The sequence below is a fragment of the Chionomys nivalis genome, chromosome 15, assembly GCF_950005125.1.
Source record: "Chionomys nivalis chromosome 15, mChiNiv1.1, whole genome shotgun sequence".
Taxonomy (NCBI): domain Eukaryota; kingdom Metazoa; phylum Chordata; class Mammalia; order Rodentia; family Cricetidae; genus Chionomys; species Chionomys nivalis.
The window spans coordinates 53,793,001-53,818,039 of record NC_080100.1 but is presented as its reverse complement, the minus strand read 5'-3'; the positions used below and the strand labels follow the sequence as shown (position 1 = coordinate 53,818,039).

Here is a 25,039-nt window from a genome sequence, read left to right as displayed (position 1 = left end):
TATGTAAACAGCTATATATAAATTATGACTAAGATAGAATAAGAAAGTCACTACACTATTGATTTTCAAAGTAATATTCCATGATAGTATTTATTGCTGGTAGCGTATAACTTCAAAAGAGTTAGCATACTTAAGTTTAATAAGAATTTACTTGTAAGTAAAATATAGAGTAGAAATTTACAGAGAAGATAATATGAATAAACTTTAATAAATTAGGTATGCAGTAACAAAAATAGAATTTTGATTTTAAAAGAGTATTTGTCCTTTGATTAACCCTTGTGGTGAATATATTTTGGATTTATTGCTAGCAATATGAATAATTGTATCCTGAAGTATTTTTCATTTTCTAAAAGTATGTTTTATAGATTCTAGAATAATCATGTCATGCTGGACTCAGGATCTGCTTACATGTACCTTGGCCAAACTAGAGAAAAGAATAAAACCAGGCTTAGTAATGGCTCCTCCGGACCAAAACATAGAGACATTTACTTATTGTATGATTGTTAAAATTATTGAAGACAATTCATATTTTTACAGAACAAGCTTCCTTTAACACCTCACATTTTTGTCTAAATGTTGTAGCATATAAAGTACATTTAAAAAGTAACCTTTTTCTTATGTGTCTTTTATGCTAAAGACTATTTAAGAAGACAAAATATTTAATGTTTATACTTAAATGTTGAATCTTAATTGAAAGAAATGTTGAAAGCAGGTTTCAAAGATCAGACGTAAGACTTAGAACCTTTTGAAATATCTTTTGGGCGCTGACAAGATGGCTCAGTTTAGTGAGTTCAGTGCCCAGAATCCATGTGAAAAACAGTTGAGTGTAATGCACACACCTATATCCTAGCACTGGTGACGGGGAGGCAGGTGGAACCTTGGGCTTGCTTCAGCCTTGTCTACGTGGAGAGTTCCAAGCCAGTGAAAGACCTTACTGAATAAAAGTGGGAGCTCCTGAGGAGCATCCAAGTTCATTCGTTGTCTTCCACACACATGCATACATGCATGTGCACATGCACCCACGCAAATAAACAAATACACACATGCACAAAAAGTAAAATGAATTACAATAAAATGTTTCACTGTACAAATATTAGGATCCCATTTATCGTCAAGGCATCAGCTGAGACGAGCTGCTGTTGGGAATTGTTGCTTTTTCTGACGACTGCTCGTTAGTTTAGAACTTGGCATTCCAGGACTAATTGCAAAAACCCAGAAGCAGTAGTAGAAAACAAAAGGCCTTGTCTAGGTAACCGAAATTGTACCCTTCCATGTACAGTTGATATGGATATTGTCATTATAACTCTGGGGTGTCTCTTTGTTCTTGTTCTTACTGGACTCTAGAAGACAGTACTTTTGTCTTATTTAGGTAAGCACAGTTTTCCCTCTGGACAGACTGCAGGGATCTTCTCACTAAACCCATACACTCTCCCAGTGGTGTGTTTCCTCGTTTACAATATCAGCTGCTGGCGTGTATTTTTAACAGGACAAGTAAATCGACCAGATGAGATGTTATACAGAACAACCAAGCTTTGTTGCATTTTCACTTAGTCTGAGTCCTAGGTTACTGCTCTTCATGATTCCGTGACTGAGGAACATAAGGAGCCAACCAGATATTTGCTGGTGCTGCCTCCCTCAAAGGCACGTGTGTTTCTTTCCTGGAGAACCTCATAAATTATCATGTCTTAATGAGCAGTTTTATTATAATGATAACATTCTTCTAATCATACCATGAACATTTACCACAGTCCCCACCTGTGTTCTATTTTCTCTCAGCATTTATCTTAGAAACAAGAATAAACATGCCCAAAGTTTATATATTATCAAAACTCTACTCCAGTGTTTAAGGAAAAAGAGGAAGAGCTTGTTAAATTTTTTTTGTTTCAATTGTGGCATTTCTCTTAGTCTGATGAACCAAGACCACATGCTAATTAGTGTTTTATATGCAAATTAATTTGCTTACTGGAAATGCCACTGCCTTTCTGGCTTTCATGTTTGAGTGGTGACTGGGGAAGAGTTCCACATTAAGTGAATGGTCACACAGTGGTTGGAGGGGGGCGTGTGTGTTTGTGTGTGTGAGGACATGCTCAGGCAGGCAGCTTGTGTGTGTCTGGTTGGTCCTAAGAATGAAGTGTGTGTCCATGCTATCCCATTCTGGTAGCACAGTCAGGGATAAGAAAACTAAAATGGCAATTAAGAACTGATCTTTGGTTTTTTGTTTTGTTTTTAACATGAAGAGGTTGATTTAATGAATTCTAAGAAGGAAAACTTTTTGGTTTAAAATATATATAAAGAACATATTCAAAAAGATTATATAGGTCATATTTTATTGTAAATGTAACAGAAAATATAATGATTAAATGATAATCTTCCTTTTAGAAAAGCAGTTTAAATATTCTAAATAATTCTTGGTAGAATAGAAAATAATTCCTTAAAACTTAATGACATTTATTCTTAAATAAATTATGATCCAAATTGACATAGTTTTATTCTCTGAAAGACTGGTTGGTGGCCATGAGCTCATGTTCCTGTTGGGTATTGTTAGCTTTCCACCTTGTCATCACGGTTACTGACTTTGTAATATATTTGTAGTCTTCCTTTCCTTTAGCCCATTTCTTTTAGGTTTAGTCAGTTTGGGCTGCTATAATAAAAATATTATAGATTAGGTGATTTAAGTGACAGACTTATTCCTCAAAGTTCTGTTGCCAAGAATATTCAAGATCAAGGAGCTGGGCTGAGGCCATAGCTCCGTTGGTAGAGTGTTTTGTAGTATTGACTTGAAGCAAACTCCATATGCTGGCACCCAGTTAACCTGGAGTGGACGCATACCTACATCCCTGCTCTCAGGAGGTGGAGGCAGGAGAATCCTAAATTCAAAGTCATTGTCAGCTCCATAACAAGCTTGAGACTAGTCTGAGCTATATGAGATCTGTCTCAATAAATAAAACAACCACCCAAACCCCCACAATCCAAACAGCCTTACATTCACTTCCCTTCTTAGTGGGCAGGAGAACAGTAATTTCTCTGCTTTAAGACAGCAGAGTATTCAGGAAAGCTCCGCCCTCTGCCCCCAAGACTCCCTTCAGGCCCTTCTTCAAATAGCTTTGTCCTGGGGATCCCGGTTTCATCCTAGGAATTCTGTGGCAACACAAACACCCGAGGCTCATGTTGATGATGGGAACATGCAGAAAGAACTTTGCCTTAATTTCCCCCTTGGAATGCAAACTAGATCATCATGTGTTATGAAAAGCCTCATCCTGTACAAGTGGACCAGTTGGGAAACTGGAAAAATCATCGTCTAGATTTGCCGTCACTGAGAGCTGCATGTTTGATCAAGTAAGGGTGATGCAATACAGCTTCCGGGGAAGACACAGACTCAAGGATTATTTTCTCTGAGCTTTCTTTGGTACTTGACATTTGGTGAAAAGAACATTCTATTTGTTCCAAATTAGAGGACCGATGCACAGAACGTTTTTCCAGAAAATTATTCCTCAGATTAATTATAACATTGTGAGCCTTGAAGAACCCCACGGAGAGAACAGTGAGCTTTATCTGCTCTGTTCACTGATGAATCCGGCCACCTAGGACCACGCGTGCCCTGTGAGTGCTCAGTGAGTCACTTGTCAGATGAGGGTTTCTCACTATATTCTTAGATCAGCAGGCACTCCTCTGTGTCCCCCGGTTGACCTTTAACGCCTCATAACAATGAGCACCATTGTTTGTCCGTGTGTTTCTCTCTTGACCACAATTTATTTTACTCTAGAAAATGTGGTCATTTTCTCCAGCTGCTGGATAAAGATGACTTGTGCCTTCGAAGCCTATGCCTTTCCCTCACCCCTCTTCATCTGTACGTTGTTCAGATGGCTACAGTTGTACAGTCTACTAATCTTTGTTGTTAAAGGCAAACTAGAAAGAATTTATTCCAGGATCATAGATCCCTTGTTTTGTAAAGAATTTTAAAAATCATCTGCTCCAACTTCTTCATTTTAAGGTTAAGAAAACTGCAGCCCCCAGGGCTTATAGCTCAAGGCCACCCTACTAATTAGTTATGCTACAAAAACTAGCATCCAAGCTCTTGACTCATACACAGAATTTTTCACATACATTATAAATAACCTTTCCCAGGGATTTGATGACCTATTTAAATCAAAACCAAAATGAAACAAAACAAACTGCCTCAAATATAAAGAATAAGCTTATTCTCAGGGCTCCGGGGTCTTTGAAGAACATGTTTGTCCTAAATTAAGAATGCCAGCATGTCTGTGAACACGTATCACTCATATTGCTGGTGGATACTCTCTCGCCTGGATCATTATTTTACCATTGTTTATTTAAGATTGACTCCTAATAGCGAAGTACAGATGCCATTATAGAATTCTCTCAACTGATCCAGTGCAGATAATTCTGTTTACATAAGCTAACTTGTTAGACAGTTAACATAGATGGCTGTCTACTATGTTAGAGTTAGGATTGGTCTGAATATTTAGAATTTATACCAGTACTAATTTTTTTAAAAAATACTTTCACAAAAGCATTTTTATAATTTAGATAGAAATATTTCTAAAAATCTGAGCTAGATTTTTTCTCACGTATGCTTTGTAAAAACACTTAGATGTTTGTGCCTTTCGTCTGTCTCCTCTCCTCTCTCCTTTCTCCTGTGCTTTCCACTTTGATCAAAATGCAAGATGATTTTTTTAGAGAAGGGCATTGAGGAAATAAGCCGCCTTAACCTGAATGTGTATCTGCCAATATTATTTTACAGGGACCTGTACGACCCTACCCACCACATATAGTAACACTCCCTCACAGTAGCCTCAGGTTACTTCTGCAAGACAGGAAGAAAGGATCATATAATCTCACTCAAATACACTGATTCGTGATTCAATGTAGAGGTCAAGTAATCCAGGAAATTAACACTGTAGCATCTTTTCACATTAGGTGAGCATATAAATTTCAAGTATTATGTTTCAAATAAGGTACTTAACAGTATTTGTCCCGGCATTTGGTATTTAGTGATGCTATTCACATCTTTTGACCTGTACTCCATTTCCAGCTGATTTTATCATAGGTGGATTATTAGTAAGCTACATTTGTTTCTCAGTATTTCAGTAAGCTGATAGTATGCCTTGAATTTGTGACTATATCATGAAGCTTCACTTTGTAAAGAAAGGCAACTACTATGAAGCTAATAATATAGTACCTGGTTATTAAATTTAGAGGTGACTCCACGTGTGAAAATTGTAATTGTGTAAGTAAAATTGGGTGATTTAGAAAAGAACCGAGCCTGGATGTTGGAATAAGCTGGCAATATGTAGCACCTATCAATTCACTTTAGAATAGTTTCTCCCCTGAAGAGGAGAGCTAGCTCTGGTCACATCCATGAAAGCTGAACCTTTTAATAATCAACTTTGTTAAAACAAGAATGTCTACTTAAGTTCTAGCAGCTGGAGGTAACTCTATTACCTGGACCATGCACCACTTCCGCCAGGAAAATGTCTCCTGGAGCACAGTGACACACAGGAGTACACGGAGCAAAGACAAGTCGCCTGTTAACTGTAAACTTCATTTTGTTGTTGCCTTAGACTGCGAATGCATTATAGATATAAATCTTTATGGCAGGAATTTCTTGAGATTCTATTGCTGTAGACCAAATTTCTTATTTATAAAAGATATAAATGTAGGGCTCAATTATGTAAAATTTTGTAAACTTGAAATACAAAGATTTTTATTTACTTGTTATCTATTAAATTGATTCTCAGTGTACATTAAACTGTTCTTGATATTTTAATTAATATGCAGCCCATTAGAAATAAGTACTTGCTTATTTTATATGTAAAGGATCTTATAGTTAAATAATATATATAGATCAGCAAGAATATAATTATTCTGCTAGTTATTAAAAATATAATAAAACAGAAATTTTGAATAATTTAATAACTTTCTAGAAATGAACTCCCAAGTCTAAGTAGTCAAGTATTGGACTCCTACCTGTAGGCAGTGGATACAAAGGCATTCCCAGATACTCAGTTTTCTACTAAAAGATTTAACCCAACTTTGCAGAATCTTTGTTTCATCCAACAACACAAATTAGCTTTACTTTTTAAGAAGAGACCATTTCCCTTTTGTTTAAATTAATATACTTCAGAACATACTATAATCAAAATATGAAAAGGAATTTTATCTTTAAAGTTTATAGTTAACCTTATAACAAACTCATAATGTGAAAAGGCCAGCAAAGTATTTTTGCCTATAGACGACCCTTAGGAAACAAAATTATTTACAATCTTATATAGAACAGCAGTGGAGAGATGAAATTTGATAACTTTAAATTTTTTTATTGAGCCGGGTGGTGACGCACGCCTTTAATCCCAGCACTCAGGAGGCAGAGGCAGGCAGATCTCTGTGAGTTTGAGGCCAACCTGGTCTACTAGAGCTAGTTCCAGGACAGGCTCCAAAACTATAGAGAAACCCTGTCTTGAAAAATATATTTTATTGAAAACTGATAATAAGTACTTATAATTTATTCAAAAGTTTACATTCAGAACCTATTCTGTATAATGCAATAACTATCAAGCACCATTTTCAAATAGTTATTGGTTCTTTATCTTTTCTTTAGCAGTTAGCTATCATTATTTTAGAAATTTATATTTTTAATTGCTGTAGTTAATCATCTTTGATGCTTTCGTATTTCATTTGGAAAATTTCCAGATTTTCTACAAAATTAAAAGCAGGATGACTCTTTACTTAGAAGTTTTTATTCTGCTGAAAACAGCCACATAGGAAAATGAATTGTTGTATGATTCATATTAATTCTGAATTTTTCAAGTAGTTTGGTTTTAGATTTGTATTTCACATTACTCTGATTTTTGGTTTGTCTGTTTGTCTTCACCAGCCTTTTATGTCACCTCGGTACCCCGGAGGCCCAAGGCCCCCACTGAGGATACCCAATCAGGTAAGATGTATGTGCTACTTAAAGTTTTTAAAAAGATCTTGGAAATATCAGAATATAACATCATATGTTATCCCCACTTACTGCTACTTCGGGTAATGTGTAGTCTACTTGAAGGTCGCATAGCCAGACTCTGTGCTGGCTGGCTTTCTGTGAAGTTTTGTTGGAGTGCAGAAGCACATATAATCCTCATGCCTTGTCCATGACTGTTTACATACCTGTATAGATTTGAGGAGTCCCACTCTGTGTGGCTTGTAGCCCTGCAGAACTTACTATCTATGTAGTTCCAGAAAGTGATTGATTGACTTGTAGATCTAATTTTGCTAAATGTTGATCATCCTCTCAGTGAAATTTTCTATAACATATTTTGATATGTTATAGAAACGTACTTTGGTATGTTATTTTCTATGGTATAAAATTCATATACATTGTGCCTTGCCATAATGGCATGTCAGCAAGTAATTAGCTGCATCTTGAAGGGCTAAGTCTAAACATTCTACAGGAAATCTTCCCGGGGTGTGTGTGTGTGTTTTAAGAGTTTTAAGTTTCTAAATGTTTCATTTTCATGTTGGTTTTAATCAACATAATAAATTTCATATTTACTAAAAAGAATAAAGTACTTTTTTATTTGTGAAGAGTTTGCAATTTAACTTTAGGATGTCGGTGCTATGCATACTTGTCTGTGGTAAAAGGAGAAATTAAATGCTTACCAGTGTGTCATTTGTTCATTTATAGAGTTCAGTTTTATCCCAAAATAAAATTATTTTAAGTTCTCTTTTCCATTCTTTTCTTTTTATTTCATTTCTATATGTTTCACTATCAAAAATGGAACAAAAAAGCTGCAGTTATTAATCGCTTGAAGCAACAGAATTTTGGTTCTCATCTCCAAATTCTTATTGACATTATGCTGAGCTGGGTGGTAGTTTAATTCCAATATGAGGGAGGCAGAGGCCGGCAGATTTCTGTGAGTTTGAGGCCAACCTGATCTACATAGTGAATTCCCTGGCAACCAGGTCTATGTAGAGAGACCCTGTCTCAAAAACACCAAAATACCAGAAGAGAGGGAGGGAAGAAGAGGGGGAGAGGAATTATGCTGTGTCTTTGAAGTGCCCCAGCTTGCTGGCATTCTCTGTGTCTGATGCACAGCAGAAAGTGGCAGCACCCAGGTTCACCCCCAGACAGGAGGGAAGCTTCAGGAGAAGCCGGCACTGGCTTGTCCAGTGGCTCGGACTTAGCCGTCCTCAGGTTTCACTTGCAGATTGAAATGCATTCAGTTTTTTGGATCAGAGAACATGCCATGAAACACGATAGAGAAGTATACAGATGCCCAGAGTGCCAACATGTAGGAATCTTATTTTGCTGTGTAGATGAACTTGTGTGTATCAATGTACTCCTACACAGGGGAATGAACTTTTTAATTTTCATTTTTTAAGGATAAAGTCTTCTGCCTTCTGTTGATACCTTCATAGTATTTAAGAGCTTTCATCCCTGGCATTGCGTTTGCGTAGATCTAGGCGAGTCCTGAAAATCTGAATTAGGAACCTTGGAAATTCCAGCATAAATATATTATTAAAGTACCTTTATTCTGTACTCATGATAAGAACATGTTGTAATTATTAGAGTTATATTCATTTGATGCCATTTCAATGTCATGTATAAGATACTATGAGCCAAGCATGAAGGTTGTAGTTCAATTCCCAGAACCGATCTAAAGGCTAGATTTGATTAGTGGCTCTGACACCTTGGAAGTGGAGATAAGGGAATCTTCAAGACCACCTGGCTAGTCAGACTAGTAGCTAGCTCTGCATCCTGTGAAAGACCATGCCTCAATATTTTATATGTGTGTATATATGTATATGCTTATGTATATGCATATATAATATAAAGTGCAGAGCAGTCGAAGGACACCCGGCATGAGCCTCTGTCCTCAACATATATGTGCTCATATGTGCATTCACACACAAACTCACACTTGTGATAACATGCATATAGATATGCACAGATACTACGAATGCATACACACAGATACCGTGTTAAGTCTCATAATCTATAGAAACTTACAAAACACAGCACAAATGGAAACAACCTATATTTACACAAATCATTTTAATTTTTGTTTTTGACAGAATTTCACTAAATAGCCCAAGTTGACCCCAAAATCTCTGTCCTTCAGCCTCAACCTCTGGAGTGCTCAGGTTAAGGTGCAGTCTTGTGTTTGAAAGTTCCTAAAAAGCACCATGTAATGACTGTTTTGTAAGGAGTCAGAAATCGACAGTAGCAGATACTTACTGCAAGGATGTCAATGCTTTTTAAACATTACATTCTTTTGCACGTGGCTCCTCTCCATCCTTCTGCCACATCCATTTCACTAATTATGTTAATCCAAACATCTATTACCCAAACTAAGAATAATTTTCATTTATACTTTTTTTCAAATAATCGCGTTAATGGTTCAAAATATTGGTTTAGGATGTGTTTAATGTATTTAAGAGCACAACCTGTTCAAACAGACAGGTGCTTGTTCAGCTTAACTATTTGTTAATTAAGGCAGAATTAGCATAACTTTTTTGTTACTAATTGTAGTGGCATCTAATTGAGCAAATATATTAAGATTTTATAGTTATAATTTATTTGAGTTGATTATAATACATTGAATTTTTTGTTGTCAGTAGATTATACAAAGTAGAAACACAAATTGAAGCATTCCCTTTTCAGTGGCCTTGGCTGGTCATTAGAATATGTGGAAAGTACTCTTTAATGAACAGGGCCTCTATAATTCATATTTGCTAATTATTTGGTTACATATTTAGTTTTCTGAAATGTTTTTATTGTTCTGTATTAACTCTAAAATAGCTTATACTTTTTATTATATTGTTTATTATTAGGAATTTGGAAATTGTAATGGAGGCATTGTACTGAAAAATACAGAAATAGACATGACTGCCTAAAATGATATATGTCAGATAACCAAGGTATACAATATAGTGGAGAATCAATTTTTATGAAAAAAATTCATGAAGCAAAAACTAAATCCACAAAATATGCATGGCTCACAGTTTTGTGCTGGAATTGATTTGCTCTCAGAAGGAGCCCTCACCCTTGTTGACACATCCAGAAGCTGATGGTAGGTGAAGCAACTCTGTATCACTGACGGATGCACTGCCTGAACGTGAAAGCCCATACCTCTTATCCAACACTGCTATGCTAGTAAAAAACATATATAAAAGTCTTTATGGTTGAGTGGCATTAAGATTAAGTTTTTGGCTGGGCAGTGGTGGCACACAACTTTAATCCCAGCACTCAGGAGGCAGAGGCAAGTGGAACTCTGTGAGTTCGAGGCCAGTCTGGTCTACAAGAGCTAGTTCCAGGACAGGCTCCAAAGCTACAGAGAAACCCTGTCTCAAAAAACAAAAACCAAACAAACAAAGAAAAAGAATAAGCTATTGTCTATGGATTTTAAAATTTTGTTTTCATTTTCATTATTTATAAAATAGAGATGTGAGTTGGTTACGTGTAGCACACACTGTTGTCCATTTTATATGCCAATGTTAAATTTGATTCTCCAAAAACATACTGTATCTGACCCAGCGGTGGTGGCGCATGCCTTTAATCCCAGCACTTGGGAGGCAGAGGCAGGTGGGATTTTGTGAGTTCGAGGCCAGCCTGGTCTACAAGAGCTAGTTCCAGGACAGGTTCCAAAACTACAGAGAAACCCTGTCTTGAAAAAACAAACAAAAATTATTAAAAGATGCTATAAAATAAGATCTACTCAAGTGCTATTGTGAGTTTATGAGCAATGTAGGAAAGGAGGACAAACCTTGTAACGACGTCATCACAGCCATGCCATTGTACAAGCTTTGTTCCCATCACATGTGCTTGCATTGTGAAAAGAGATTAAGGACCGCATACTTTTCTTCTGAGTGGTAGGATTATGAATGATTTTGCTATTTGAAAATCATTTGCAGTTCACATTGAACTTAGACTTGTAGTTAGAGAAAACACTGTATAAATAGAGGAATGAAAATGTTATGCTTTGAATAAGATTAACCTTTTTAAATATTTAATGCATTATTCCTGTAATGGGAAGAAGACAGATAGAATGAACACTAAAGATAAGTTAATCCTAAAAAGTCTTAATGGTTTTTAAGATAAGAAATAACAACTAACATTTAAAGCAAAGAAAGCGATGTTTATACAGTTGCAATCCCAGCTCCTGAGAGGCAGAGGCAAGAGGATTGTCACGAGTACAAGTTCAGCCTGGAGTGCAGAATGAGATTTTTGTCTCATAAAGCAAAAATGTTGACATTGACTTATAATTGACATTTTGCTATAGCTCCGTGCACCCAAGTCACTTCCCTTTCCAGCAGACCGCCCTCCTCATAGCGTGCTGTCTCCTGAGGGTAAGGATGCCTCGTGCATCTTTCCCAAGTTTCTTTTTGAATCTTTGTTGAACTTTTTGCATATAAAGTTTGGCTTTTATTTAGTGCTGTCTGCGTGAAATGTGAGACGTTTCCAGATACATAAAGAGGAATGCATTCTATTGAGCAGGTAACACCAGCCAGTCTCAATATGTAACCTTAAATATAAACACAGTGCACGCTGGTCAATGTAAGGTTAAGGGGAAACAGATCAAGTTGCTTCCTTGGACAATTCAAAAAGCCACTTTTGATCACAGAATCCCCTTTTATTTATGGAAATTACAATATCCATATTTTAAAATGATTATTTGAAGTTAAACAAGACCACATTAAAAGAATATTAATTTCTCATGATTTTGAATTTGAGTTTATATTGGAATATATGTTTTTTCAATGATTTATCCTCTTGTAAAGCAGAGGAAGAAAATAAGTGCAGTATGTTTGAAAAAAAAAAAGGTACATTCTCTTCCCAACCCAAGGAAAACTTTCACTATAGATCCAACATGGGCTTGATCCAAATCAAGTCATGGTTGTGTTGATATTTCTGATACAATACGTGTTTCATACATGCCATATTCCTTTATTTTCTAGTTATTTTATCTTAGGTATATTTTTAAGAATGTGCTGTGACATATTTGGTTAGAAGTATAATAGTCCATACAAAATCCACCTCAGAAAAGGACATTTGAACCTGTGGAGGTTTATAGATCTGGGCACCATACTCAGGAAGTCGTTGATCAGTGATTAAACTATTGAAAATCTATTTTATCTTTTTAGTTTTTAAATTAGCATACTAGATATTAGATATCTTAAGTCATTTTTTTAACAAAGTGTGTTGAGTAAACCCGCTATCCATCTAGTCTCCCATAATCCTCCCTTGGAGCCTCCTCACCCCATCCTTCACCTCTTTCATGTACAGTGAATGCATTTGCTCACCCTCTGACTTCCTTATCACATGTTTTTACCCTCTTTTGTCTCCTTTCTAATGTGTGTTTACACACACACACACAAGCTACACCATGCACATAAGTACAGTCCAGGATTCACATATGAGACAGGACATGCTTTTTTTTCTTCTTGAGTTTGAGTCACCACAGTTAATATTATACTTTCGAAGTCTATCGATTTTCTAGCAAATTCTATGATTTGTATATATGTATCACATTTTCTTTATCCTTTCGTCTGGGTGTGGACATGTGCAATTGTTCTGTTTCCTTGCTGTTGTTAATAGAATAACAGTAAACACAGGTGAGCACGCATCTCTGTGGTAGGATATGGCTTCCTTAGGCTTGTGCCTGGGAGTGGGGTAGCTGGGCCGTACAGTAGTTATACTATGACTTTCTTGAGAAAGCTCTACACTGGTGGTGTCACTCCACTGGAATGGATGTATGAAGGTTCCTCTTTCCTTAGAACCTCACCATGATTTTTTGTCAGATTTCTTGATGATAGCCATTCTGACCAAGGTGAGATGGTATCTCAAAGTAGTTTTAAATTGCTCCCCCTGATTAGTAGGGATGTTTGAACTCTTTAAAACGTATTTACTGGCCATTTGTGTTTTCATTTTTTTGAGAATTGTTGATTTCGTTTAGCCAAAGTTTCTTTGGTGGGGATGTGTGGTTTAGGTTTGAAGTTCTTTATAAATTCTGAATATTAGCACCCTTTGTCAAAAATTAGGTCTCTATTAGCATCGTTGTTTCATTTCTAGGCCCTCTGTTCTCTTACATTGGTTTGCTTTTCTCTCTCCTGGTGTCAGGCTGTTGTCAACAGAGCGGCCTCCAGGTATGTTCTTTGTATTTAGAATTGCTTTGACTATCTTTGGTCATCTTAGGGTTTTTGTTCCTGCGATTTAAAAGAAAGCATGATATAAAACAACTTGGAGAAAGTTTATTCCATTTTAGATTTCCAGGTCATGGTCCATCACTGGGAAGTCAGGGGAGCTCAGGCAGGAAAGAAGCAGAGGCTGTGACAGAGTGCTGTGTGATAGCTTCCTCCTTGGAACTTGCCCTGTCTGCTTTCTGACAGCACCTAGGACCCCCAGTCCAGGGGCAGAACCTCAGACAGTAAACTGGGCCCATGTATATCAATTGAGAATATGCACCACACACATGCCTATGGGCCAGTCTGATGGAGGTGTATTTTCAAAACTAAGTTACAAGCTTTCTTTTTATTTTAATTTTATTGTTTTTTTCTGGACGAAGGATTTATTATAAAAATACAGAAACCCAGACAAGATTCTCCAGGGTCTAATGGCTGCAAATACTTTAGGGAGACATAGTAAGGCAAAATATGCTTCCTGGATTCTGAATCACTGTGCATTTTTTAAGTTTTATTTATTTATTTTACATCCTGGCTGCAGTTTCCCTCTCTCTTCTCCTCCCAGTTCCTCCCCAAGCCACTCCCCCTCCATTTCTTTTTAGGAAGAGGCTGGTTTCTCATGGATATCAGCAAAACATGGCATATCAAGTTACAGTAAGACTAAGCACCTCCGCATGTACTAACTGAGCAAGGTGACTATATGAGGAGTAGGGTCCCAAAAGCCAGTAAAAAGTCAGTGAGGCCCCTGTTCTACTGTTAGGAGACCCACAAGAGACCAAGCTACACAACTGTAACATATATGCAAAGGGCTAAGTCAGTCCCATGCAGACTCCATGATTGTTGGTTCAGTCTCTCTGAGACCTATGAGCCCAGGTTAGTTGATTCTGTGGGTTTTTTTGTGGTGTCCTTGACCCTCCTTGTTCCCCCTCTTCTGCAGGATCCCCTGAGCTCTGCCTAACATTTGTCTGTGGGTCTGCATCTGTTTCCACCAGTTGCGGTTTGCAGCCTCTCTGATGACAATTGAAGTAGGCACCAGTCTGGTCACAGGAAACGGCCAGTTCAGGCTTACATGTCCACTATTGCTAGGAGTCTTAGCTGGGGTCAGCCTTCTAGATTCATGGGAGATTCCCTTGTGCTAGGTTTATACCTGATCCTGAAATGCATCCCCTGTCCAGTAATCTCTTTCAGTACTACCCCCTCCGCACCACCCCAACCTGATTGCTCATGTTCCTATCCGCACGCCTGCAGTCCCACTCCTGAAATCTCTTCTGTGTCCCCTTCCCAGAGAGATCTTTGTCCTCCCCCCGATCCCTCCTTGTTACCTAGTCTCTCTGGTCTGTGGATTGTAGCATAGTTATCCTTTATTTTACAGCTGATATCCACTTATGAGTACCTACCATGTTTGTCTTTCTAGGTCTGGGATACCTTACTCAGGATGGGTTTTGTTTTTAGTTCTGTCCATTTGCCTTCAAATTTCACGATGTCCTTGTTTTTTAACAGCTGAGTATTATTCCATTGTGTAAATCAATGTACCACATTTTCTTTACCCATTCCTTGGTTTAGGGACATCTAGGTTGTATCCAGGTTCTGGTTATTACAAATAATGCTGCTATGAACATAGCTGAGCAAGTGTCCTCATGGTATGATTGAGCATCTTTTGGGTATATGCCCAAGGGTGGTATAACTAAGTCTTGTGGTAGGTTGATTTACAGTTTTCTTTTTTTTATTTTTTTAATTTATTTATTTATTTATTTATTAAAGATTTCTGCCTCCTCCCCACCACCACCTCCCACTTCCCTCCCCCTCCCCCAATCAAGTCCCCCTCCCTCGTCATCCCTAAGAACAATCAGGGTTCCCTGCCCTGTGGGAAATCCAAGGACCACCCACCTCCATCCCGGTCTAGTAAGGTGAGCATCCAAACTGCCTAGGCTCCCACAAAGCCAGTACGTGCAGTAGGATCAAAAACCCATTGCCATTGTTCTTGAGTTCTCAGTAGTCCTCATTGTCCGCTATGTTCAGCGAGTCCGGTTTTATCCCATGCTTTTTCAGACCCAGGCCAGCTGGCCTTGGTGAGTTCCCAATAGAACATCCCCATTTTCTCAGTGTGTGGGTGCACCCCTCGCGGTCCAGAGTTTCTTACTCGTGCTCTCTCTCCTTCTGCTCCTGATTTGGACCTTGAGATTTCAGTCCGTTGCTCCAATGTAGGTCTCTGTCTCTGCCTCCTTTCATCGCATGATGAAATTTAATATTCAGGAGGATGCCTATATGTTTTTCTTTGGGTTCACCTTTACACTCATCCATTGCTGGTGGGAATGCAAACTTGTGCAACCACTTTGGAAAGCAGTGTGGCGGTTTCTCAGGAAAGTCGGGATCAACCTACCTCTGGACCCAGCAATACCACTCTTGGGAATATACCCAAGAGATGCCTTATCATACAACAAAAGTGTATGCTCAACTATGTTCATAGCAGCATTGTTTGTAATAGCCAGAACCTGGAAACAACCTAGATGTCCTTCAATGGAAGAATGGATGAAGAAAGTATTGAATATATACATATTAGAGTACTACTCAGCAGTAAAAAACAATGACTTCTTGAATTTTGCGTGCAAATGGATGGAAATAGAAAACACTATCCTGAGTGAGGTAAGCCAGACCCAAAAAGAGGAACATGGGATGTTCTCACTCATATTTGTTTTTTTTTTATTTATTATGTATACAATATTCTGTCTGTATGTATGCCTTCAGGCCAGAAGGGGCATCAGACCCCATTACAGATGGTTGTGAGCCACCATGTGGTTGCTGGGAATTGAACTCAGGACCTTTGGAAGAGCAGGCAATGCTCTTAACCTCTGAGCCATCTCTCCAGCCCCTCTCACTCATATTTGGTTTCTAGCCATAAATAAAGGACATTGAGCCTACAGTTTTCTAAGATCTTCCTTATTGATAAATACAAATCAAAACAATTCCAGCTTACATCTGTCAGAATGGCTAAGATCAAAAACACAAGTGACAGCTCGTGCTGGAGAGAATGGGAACACGCCTCCATTGCTGTGGGGGAGGGGCGTACAAACTTACATGCTTTCGTAATCAAAGAGGGAAGAACCATGGCATAGTCACAGACAAAACCAAAATACAACAATATAAAAAGTTCAGAGTCTGACTTATAGACTCCACACTCACAGTGTTTTTTGATCCTTGGAAAGGGTTTATTTCACCTCACTACTTACAGTCCATCCTCTAGAGAAGTCAGGGCAGGAGCATAAGGCTGGAACCTGGAGGCAGGAACCAAAGCAGAAGCCAGAAGGAGTGCTACTGACCGGCTTGGTTTCCTTATGGGTTGTTCCACCTGCTTTCTTAGAACACCACCTAGGGACACCATCTAGACAGCATCTAGCGTAGGGGGTGGAACTGTCCACAGTGAGCTGGACCCATCCATATCAAACATCAATCAAGAAATTATCCCCACAGGCTTGTTTATCGGCCAGTCTTGATGGGGCTGCGTTTTCTGTTTCCTCTTCCCAAATGACATGTTGAGTTGACATAAAACTAACCAGATATTTTGTCTATTGTGGTTCTGTATGAATTCTTGGATTGTTTTACTACAATTCTATGAATAATGACATCAGAATCCTAATGGTAATTAGATTCAATCTGTTGACTATGAGCTACTTTCATGATATTAATTTCTAAAATTTGCCGATCAGGAACACGATTCTTTGCATCATCTATTATATTCCTTTCTGTTTTTTTTTTTTTTAATACTTTGAAGTTTTCAGTGTAGTGGTCTTTTACATCCTTGCTTAGGTTTATATTAGCTACTTTTTGGGAGTGATTATGAATAAGATATTTTTAATTTCTTTTTCTGAGAGTTCATTTTTCATACAAGCGAAGACAAATCATTTTGTGTCCTAAAACTTTATTTAAAATGTTTCTTGGACCTGAAAGCCTTCTAGTTGGTTTCGTAGGGTCTTTCATGTATAGATAGGACTAATTTAACATATTCCTTCCTATTTTTGTTCCTTGTGTGTCTTTCTTTTTCTTTTCTAATCGCATAGCTAACACATGGAACACTGTATTGAATAAGAGAATAAAAGGGGACATCTTTGTCTCATCCCTGTTTTTAGGGGAATATATATCAGTAATTTTTCACTGTGGTATAATATTGGTCGTAGGTTTGTTATAAATAACCTTAATGTGGATCTTTGTCCTCTTTCTTTTTGTCACTTTAGCTAAGGGCTTGTCAGTATTATTAACTTTTTCAAAGAACTGACTCTTTGATTTTGTGTGTTCTTTTAGTTTCTATTTCATTAATTTTTGTCTTTTTTTAAATTGTTTCTTGCCATCTGCTGGGTTTGAGATTGATTTCTTATTTTCCTAGAATTTTGAGTACATCATTAGATTGTTTATTTGAAATGTCTCTAATTTTCTAACATGAGCCTCCACATCTATAAACTTTTATCCTAGGACTGCCTTCGCTGTGTATGAAAGAATGATACTGTACTGTCATTTGATGATAAGAATTTTTAATTTTCTCTCAAATCTCTTTAATGATCGACTGTTCATTCAAAAGTGTATTGTTTAGTCTCATAGCATTTTTTGATATTACATAGTTTTTCTTGATGTTGCTGTTAGTATCTTCCATCTATACAAGGATGCCCTGGGGCTATACCAGAGCCACACTGTAATGCTGAAGAGTGGTTGGAAGATGAGTTATATTGGGCAAATACTTTGATTTGATAAGAAAATACATTGAAGATAATAAAGGCCATACTTACTACTGTTGGATAAAATACTGACAAGTCTACATAGGAGGCGAAAAATAATCCTAGCGTGTCAGGTTTGAACTATAGTATTGAATGGATAATAAGCTGTGAATTTGCTGTACGTATGTACAGAGATTGCATTTATTGTTCACATATCTATATAGATTTTTTTCAAGCTTATTGTTTACCACAAGTGTCTAAAGGCATTGCACCCAAGAAACAAGACCAACTGCCCAGATCCTGATACATAAATGCTGCACCTATCAAAAGAATCAAGATCCTTTGAAGAAGGGGCTGCTTCAAGAGATAGGCCAAAATAAAGAACATGTGTGCACCCAGAGAATCTTAGCCATAAAGTAAAAAATACTCCAAAGCTGAACTCAGATCTAACATCCACTTAAGATTCAGACATAGCAGCTCACACCAGTAATCCTAATGCTGGGAAAGAGAGCCAGGTGATCTCTGGGGCTCATGGCCAGCCAGACATAACTGGAGAACTCTAACTTCAGCAAAGGTCCTGTCTCACTAAGTCAGATGGAGAGCAAGTGAAGACCTGCTATCAACCTCCAACTGCACACTCACAGCCACACATGCACCATACACACACACACACACATAAGCACACACATACAAAAGGGATAGATAATTGATGGATTATTACTCATTGAATAAAATAGGACCCATGAGTAGTAAATAAAGCTTTCCTACACTAAATGTCAGCCAGTAAATATAGAGGCAGTGATGGGCATGGAGTATCTCCATATGACAAACATCTCAGTAGAAGGGATTAGTGGTGTAGTTTACAAAGGAGTGTAAGGAATGGGTTGTTGACGACATCACAATAGCTCTGATAATAGAAACAGTTGTGGGGCTGGGGTGATAGCCTTATGATATAGAAAACTGACAGATCCCATCGCAATCAGATGATAAAGCTCAAGTTCACCAGTAGTGGGTGAGTCGGCACCCTGAACCCTCAGATGTATGCACAGTGAAGGACATCATAGCCTCTCTGTGGTGTTCTTTCCTGTTCAGAAAATGTGACCTGAGTCCAGGTCGTGAAAAGAATATCAGAGTCACCCTGTAAAATATGCAGATTATTATTCTTACAGCCATTGAGGGTTAATAGAGAAGGGTTGGCATGGGTAGGAAAAAAAAATGGGAGTTGTTTCTGCTTAGAAAAGCAGAAAGAGTCATGGCAGCTCAAGATAACACATGCTCCACGATGTCCTGGTACCGGAAAGAAATAAGAGAAATGACAGGACTTACATTGGCTCTGTGACTGGTGGTACTACTGCATCAGGAGTTTCTTGACTTAGAATGTTAGGATAACGAGGCACTCCATCTGCAGCTTGCTCTCAAGAGATCCCGTAGATGATTTATGATAGGGGAGGAGATAGTACAGCAGAGGGGAAGGGGGATGGTGGGGCAGAGAGGAAGGGAGGTGATGAGGACTTTGGGTTGGGGTATATGGTAATGCTTCATATATTCATGAAGTTATGCAATTGTAAGGCTTTTCCCAAGAATTCTGTAAAGAAGTGATCCCAAAACAGATCTCAAAGATGTCAGCAGTGACCTTATAAGGTTTCTTGAGAGGAGAAGAAGAGCACACCAATTGGTTATCCAATACCAGTTGGTCAGCTGTGAAATCATACATGAAAGTTCACTATACAAACTGAGCTAACACTGTACAGACTGAGCATGTTATATTTATGTATTTATGAATACATAATTAATTTAGGAATAAGTACACAAAATATACATATATGTATGTAACAATTATTGAAAATAGAGGGCATGAATTTGAAAGAGATCAAGGACGTATATAGGAGAGTTGGGAGGGAGGAAAGCGAAGGAGGAAATTAATTATATTCTTTTTTAATTTTTTTAAATTTTTTTTAATTTTTTTATTCTTTTTAATTAAAATTTCCACCTCCTCCCCGTTTCCCATTTCCCTCCCCCTCCTCCCACATATTGTCCCCTCCCCCAACTCCCCTCCCCCTATCCCCACTCCTCTTCTCCTCCCCCCACTCCATTCCCCCTCCCTCTCGATACTGAAGAGCAGTCCAAATTCCCTGCCCTGCGGGAAGACCAAGGTCCTCCCACTTCTATCTAGGTCCAGGAAGGTGAGCGTCCAAACAGGCTAAGCTCCCACAAAGCCAGTTCATATATAGGATCGAAACCTAGTGCCATTGTCCTTGGCTTCTCATCAGCCTTCATTGTCCGCCATGTTCAGAGAGTCCAGTTTCAACCCATGCTTATTCAGTCCCAGTCCAGCTGGCCTTGGTGGGCTCCCAATAGATCAGTTCCACTGTCACAGTGGGTGGGTGCACCCCTCGTGGTCCTGACTTCCTTGCTCATGTTCTCCCTCCTTCTGCTCCTCATTTGGACCTTAAGAGCTCAGACCGTTGCTCCAAATTGGGTCTCTGTCTCTATCTCGATCCATCGCCAGATGAAGGTTCTAAGGTGATATGCAAGATATTCATCAGTATAGGATAGGGTCATTTCAGGTTCCCTCTTCTCAGTTACCCAAGGTACCAGCTGGGGACATCTCCCTGGAGACCTGCGAGCCCCTCTAGAGTCAAGTCTCTTGCCAACCCTAAGATGGCTCCCTTCATTAGGATATATATTTCGCTGCACTCTTGGGAATATACCCAAGAGATGCCCTATCATATGACAAAAGTATCAGTTCAACTATGTTCATAACAGCATTGTTTGTAATAGCCAGAACCTGGAAACAACCTAGATGCCCTTCAATGGAAGAATGGATGCAGAAAGTGTGGAATATATACATATTAGAGTAGTACTCAGCGGTAAAAAACAATGACTTCTCGAATTTTGCATGCAAATGGATGGAAATAGAAAACACTATCCTGAGTGAGGTATCCCAGACCCAAAAAGAGGAACATGGGATGTACTCACTCATAATTATATTCTTAAAAATATAAGAAATAAAAATTTTTAAATATCCTTGCAAGGTAAGTGTATATTGGGTATACTTGCAAACAACAGTAACAACAACAACAAAAAAAATCCTGGAATTTAAAAAAAAAAAGAATAACTAGAGCTCTCTGCCTCATACCCCATAACAAAGAGACTTGCCAAATCTGGGTGCATAGTTGTTAAATATCTTTTTTGAAATATTTGAATATTTAATTTGATAAGATTTTCCAGTTAAAGTTAACTAAGAAGATCTTTATAGAAAGGTGTTTCAGTATCCATATTTAATTACATTTTGAAGATGTTATTAATTGTATACTAGGATGAAACATAAAATGAATAAGAAATTGAAAGATCTTGAGAGAAATTCAAATGCATTATGTAATTGGAGAAATGTCTAACGCATGTGTTCCATAAGTATTTACAATATTGCTTTTTGTTTTTGTTTTCCTGAATTGCTAGGCACTTGGAGGTGTCCCAGGAAGTCAGCCATTACTCCCCAGTGGAATGGACCCAACACGACAACAAGGTGATTAAAGTGGAGGTGAAACTGATGTGTTGAACCAGCGAGGAAGTTCTTCCAGAAGAACTTCATTGCTGCCGGGGGGTGGTGGCGCATGCCTTTAATCCCAGCACTCGGGAGGCAGAGGCAGGCGGATCTCTGGGAGTTCGAGACCAGCCTGGTCTACAAGAGCTAGTTCCAGGACAGGCCCCAAAACCACAGAGAAACCCTGTCTCGAAAAACCAAAAAAAAAAAAAAAAAAAAAAAAAAAAGAACTTCATTGCTATAAATATTCCAGAATTTTCCCGGATGTATTTTCACAGCAACATGACTAAATGGCTTATATGTCCAGCTAGTTCTTAATTATGCACAATAGCAGGTTAGAAATGCTGACGTAAGCGACAGAACATAAAATGTCTAGAATCTTGTGCATGACTTCTAACACATAGGAAGTTAAGTGATTATACACTTTCAGTTCCTCCATATTTTTCATATAGAGGACTTAGGGATGAAAGATGGGAAGAGCACAAAGTAACATGTGACTTCAATAGTTTAACAGTCCCAGGAACCTTGGCAATATTTAGGGACCATGAATAGCAAAGGCTACATTCCAGAAAATACTGTCCTAAAGGAAGAGGAGTAAAGGCTGTGAGAGAAGTAACACAGAGAAGGAAGAAAATTTTCGCTAAGAAACCAGTAGAGAGTGTGGGATAGGTGATAGCCGGAGCTGGAAATGTTGCCTATAACAGTCACAGTACGGTGGTGACTGTGCTCAGATGTGGCATGGTTCTACCCAGCAAGGAGGAAACTGGTCTCTGATTTAGTGCTCATAGCTGTTCCATTGCTAACTTCTTCATACTTCCTTTAGGACATCCAAATATGGGTGGACCAATGCAGAGAATGACTCCTCCAAGAGGAATGGTGCCCTTAGGACCACAGGTAAACAGTCAACCTGAGAGGGAGACACTGGGCTGCTACCTCCTGATAAAAGGGCTTTGTTTGCTGGGTGTTAGCATATGCACTGGAGTATTGACCGACCACGGGCTGATGACATTGGACACATAGATCTCAGTTTAAAATTCTGAAATTAAAAACACAGTATGTTGTATGCTTTATGTTATAAATAGCTGTATATTTTATATTATAAAAATTGCAAAAGATAATAAAAACTTACTTCTGGCTAGTAATCTCTTCTGATGACTTCTAGTCACAGTTCATTATGTCAGTGTGAATACTTCCTATGCAAGCCATAAAGTAGTTATTTTTTATTAGTATCTTTCATATGTATTTCTATTAGCATGAAGGAAATAAATACCTTCATATAAATTTACCTCAGAAACCAGAAACACCAACAATAACCCCAAAAGTCAAACCATACAAAAGGGATTAATAAAAAATAATTGTAAATACCAACCATTTAAACAAAAGCAAGAGCCATGCTCATGGATGGGATAGGAGAGAAAGTTGAAGTGAAATCATTTGAAATGGCAGGACTCCCATTGTGATAGTCACAACATATCACCTTCAAGTGGAATGTGTGTATCAAAAAATATAAACTTCATTTTCTAAAAGATAATGAAGAACAATTCCTACAACAGACATTTTACCATGTAGCTGCCACCCAAGGGTAAACTGCCCCGTCTCTTTGTACCTGTATTATATGAACAGGCTCTGGAATGATGTTTGTAGCTTTATGCACAGACAAAATATACATACATGTTTATTTTGCTTGAGACAGGTCTCACTGTGTAGCCCTGATTGGCTTGGAAATCATTCTGTAGATCATACTGACCTTGAACTCACAGAAATCCTCCTGCCTCTGAATCTCCAGAGTGTTAAGATTAAAGGTCTTTGCCACCGACCTGTCTCCCTAATTCCATAAATATCACATCTGTGGTTTTTGACCTTAAGCTATGTGTAATAAAGTGAGATAGTCATTTCTGGCAACAACTTCAGTTTGAAACAAAGAACTATACTTAGCATAATGGTTCTTGAGTACTGTTAATTAAGCAAGTATGCACAGAGCAGAATGACCATGGAGTTAATGTGTATTTTATGGGTGACATAAACTTACTCCAAGTCGAGACATATTTATAATATATTTTCATTTAAGGACAGCAATCAAAAATGATTTTTAAATTAGTATCAATATCCTTTCAGTGGAAAAGGGAAATGATATGTTTCATCGGGGAAAAATTTTTCTTCTGATATGGTATTTGAAATTGTTTTCTCTTTGTTTCTGTGAGCGTCCCTTAGCTAGCCTGTGTTCTTCAAACAGCAAGTTCCGTGGGACTCATGGAAATAGTCTCTTAAATTGCATAGCTATTTCAATTTCCTCTAGAATCTAGAATGGTAAATAAGCTACATACACTTAAAAATCAAATAGCTGGGATGAATGAAAGTGTTAATTGAGAAGGTATAGCTTGCATAGAGAGAATAAACTCATTCCATATATCTAAATGCATCCTGAATTGTAGAATTCAGTTTACTATAGGACAAAACTTTCTAATAATTAGACTTCCAATAAAGGAAAGACATATTAAAGTTTCCTAGCAGACAGAGTCTGAACACCATTTGGTGAGGCACATTGCATTGGAAGAGAGATTTGCCTGCATGGAATAGAACAGTGGCCCCAGCTCTAAGATTCCAAGATTCAATATGAGCTCATCCCATCTGCCTTTGTTGCTCACATGGAAAGCCTTTTGCTACTCTTTTCTTCCTGAGTTCTTTGTGGTTTGGAATATTATTCACAAAATGAAAATATTTTATATCTGTAAATCATGTATTATACTGGATAATCCTTCACTTTCGATGACAATTCAGTTTAATTAGCTCATCTTTTATTGAAGGTCTACTGTATACCAGACATCCTACTTGACCATTAGTATAAAATGATTATTAAAATAAGATTTCTGTCTTCAAGGTGCATACTGTTGAACAGGAAACGCAGCTGCATTTAGAAAGGCTATTATTTAATACTAAAAGCCTAGAAAACAAAATATGGACCCTATGTGATTACACAGCGAGTCAGCACATGAACATAAAAGTGATGCTTTAGAGTTGAGGATGCATGGGAAGTGGAGCAGGGAGTTTAGTTTTATTAACATCCTCAAAAAAAGAATTAACAGCTACAGTTTTTGAGTAGCAAGTGCCATGTTTTAATTCATCAAGCACTCTGCTAGTTTATATTTCATTTTTTCCTGTGAAAAGTATACATGGAAATTAATATTATTGCCATTCAGGTAAGGAAAATAAGGTTAAGAGAATGGTTGGCCCATATAAAAGAATGGCTATTGTGGCACACACCTGTAATCCCTCAACTCCAAAGGCTGGGGCAGGAGACTCTCAAGCCCAAGGACAACCTGGACTAGTAGAGACCCTGTCTCACAGAGACGCATGCTGCATAGGTCATAATGCTATGGCAGTAGAGACCCAAGCTAATATGTCTCTGTGCCCAGAGTGGAATATCAGATTTTCTAAAACTCACAAATAAGGTGAAAGACGGCTAGACCTCCTCATGAAGAATCGCCGAGCCTTACTTTGCCGTGGGTATTTCTCGTCTCCATGACTTTTGACTCTGACTACCACCACTACTGCATGGCCCGAATATTACACAGCCAGCCCCTCTTACCTAATGGACCGTGTGGTTAGAATG

General features: G+C 38.0%; 2 protein-coding genes across 7 annotated transcripts in view; one reads left to right on the top strand and one right to left on the bottom strand.

The window, feature by feature from the left end:
- Window positions 1–25,039, bottom strand: part of Zcchc9 (zinc finger CCHC-type containing 9) — a 236,344-nt gene that overhangs the window by 83,104 nt on the left and 128,201 nt on the right. The gene's annotated exons all lie outside the window — the stretch shown is intronic.
- Ssbp2 (single stranded DNA binding protein 2) overlaps window positions 1–25,039 on the top strand; it is a 253,540-nt gene that overhangs the window by 189,503 nt on the left and 38,998 nt on the right. For all 4 annotated transcript variants that reach the window (XM_057789547.1, XM_057789546.1, XM_057789545.1 and 1 more), the window contains 3 exons: window positions 6,893–6,952; window positions 21,345–21,411; window positions 22,253–22,323. In XM_057789547.1, the coding sequence (XP_057645530.1) occupies window positions 6,893–6,952; window positions 21,345–21,411; window positions 22,253–22,323 (198 nt within the window). The remainder of the gene's footprint in view (window positions 1–6,892; window positions 6,953–21,344; window positions 21,412–22,252; window positions 22,324–25,039) is intronic.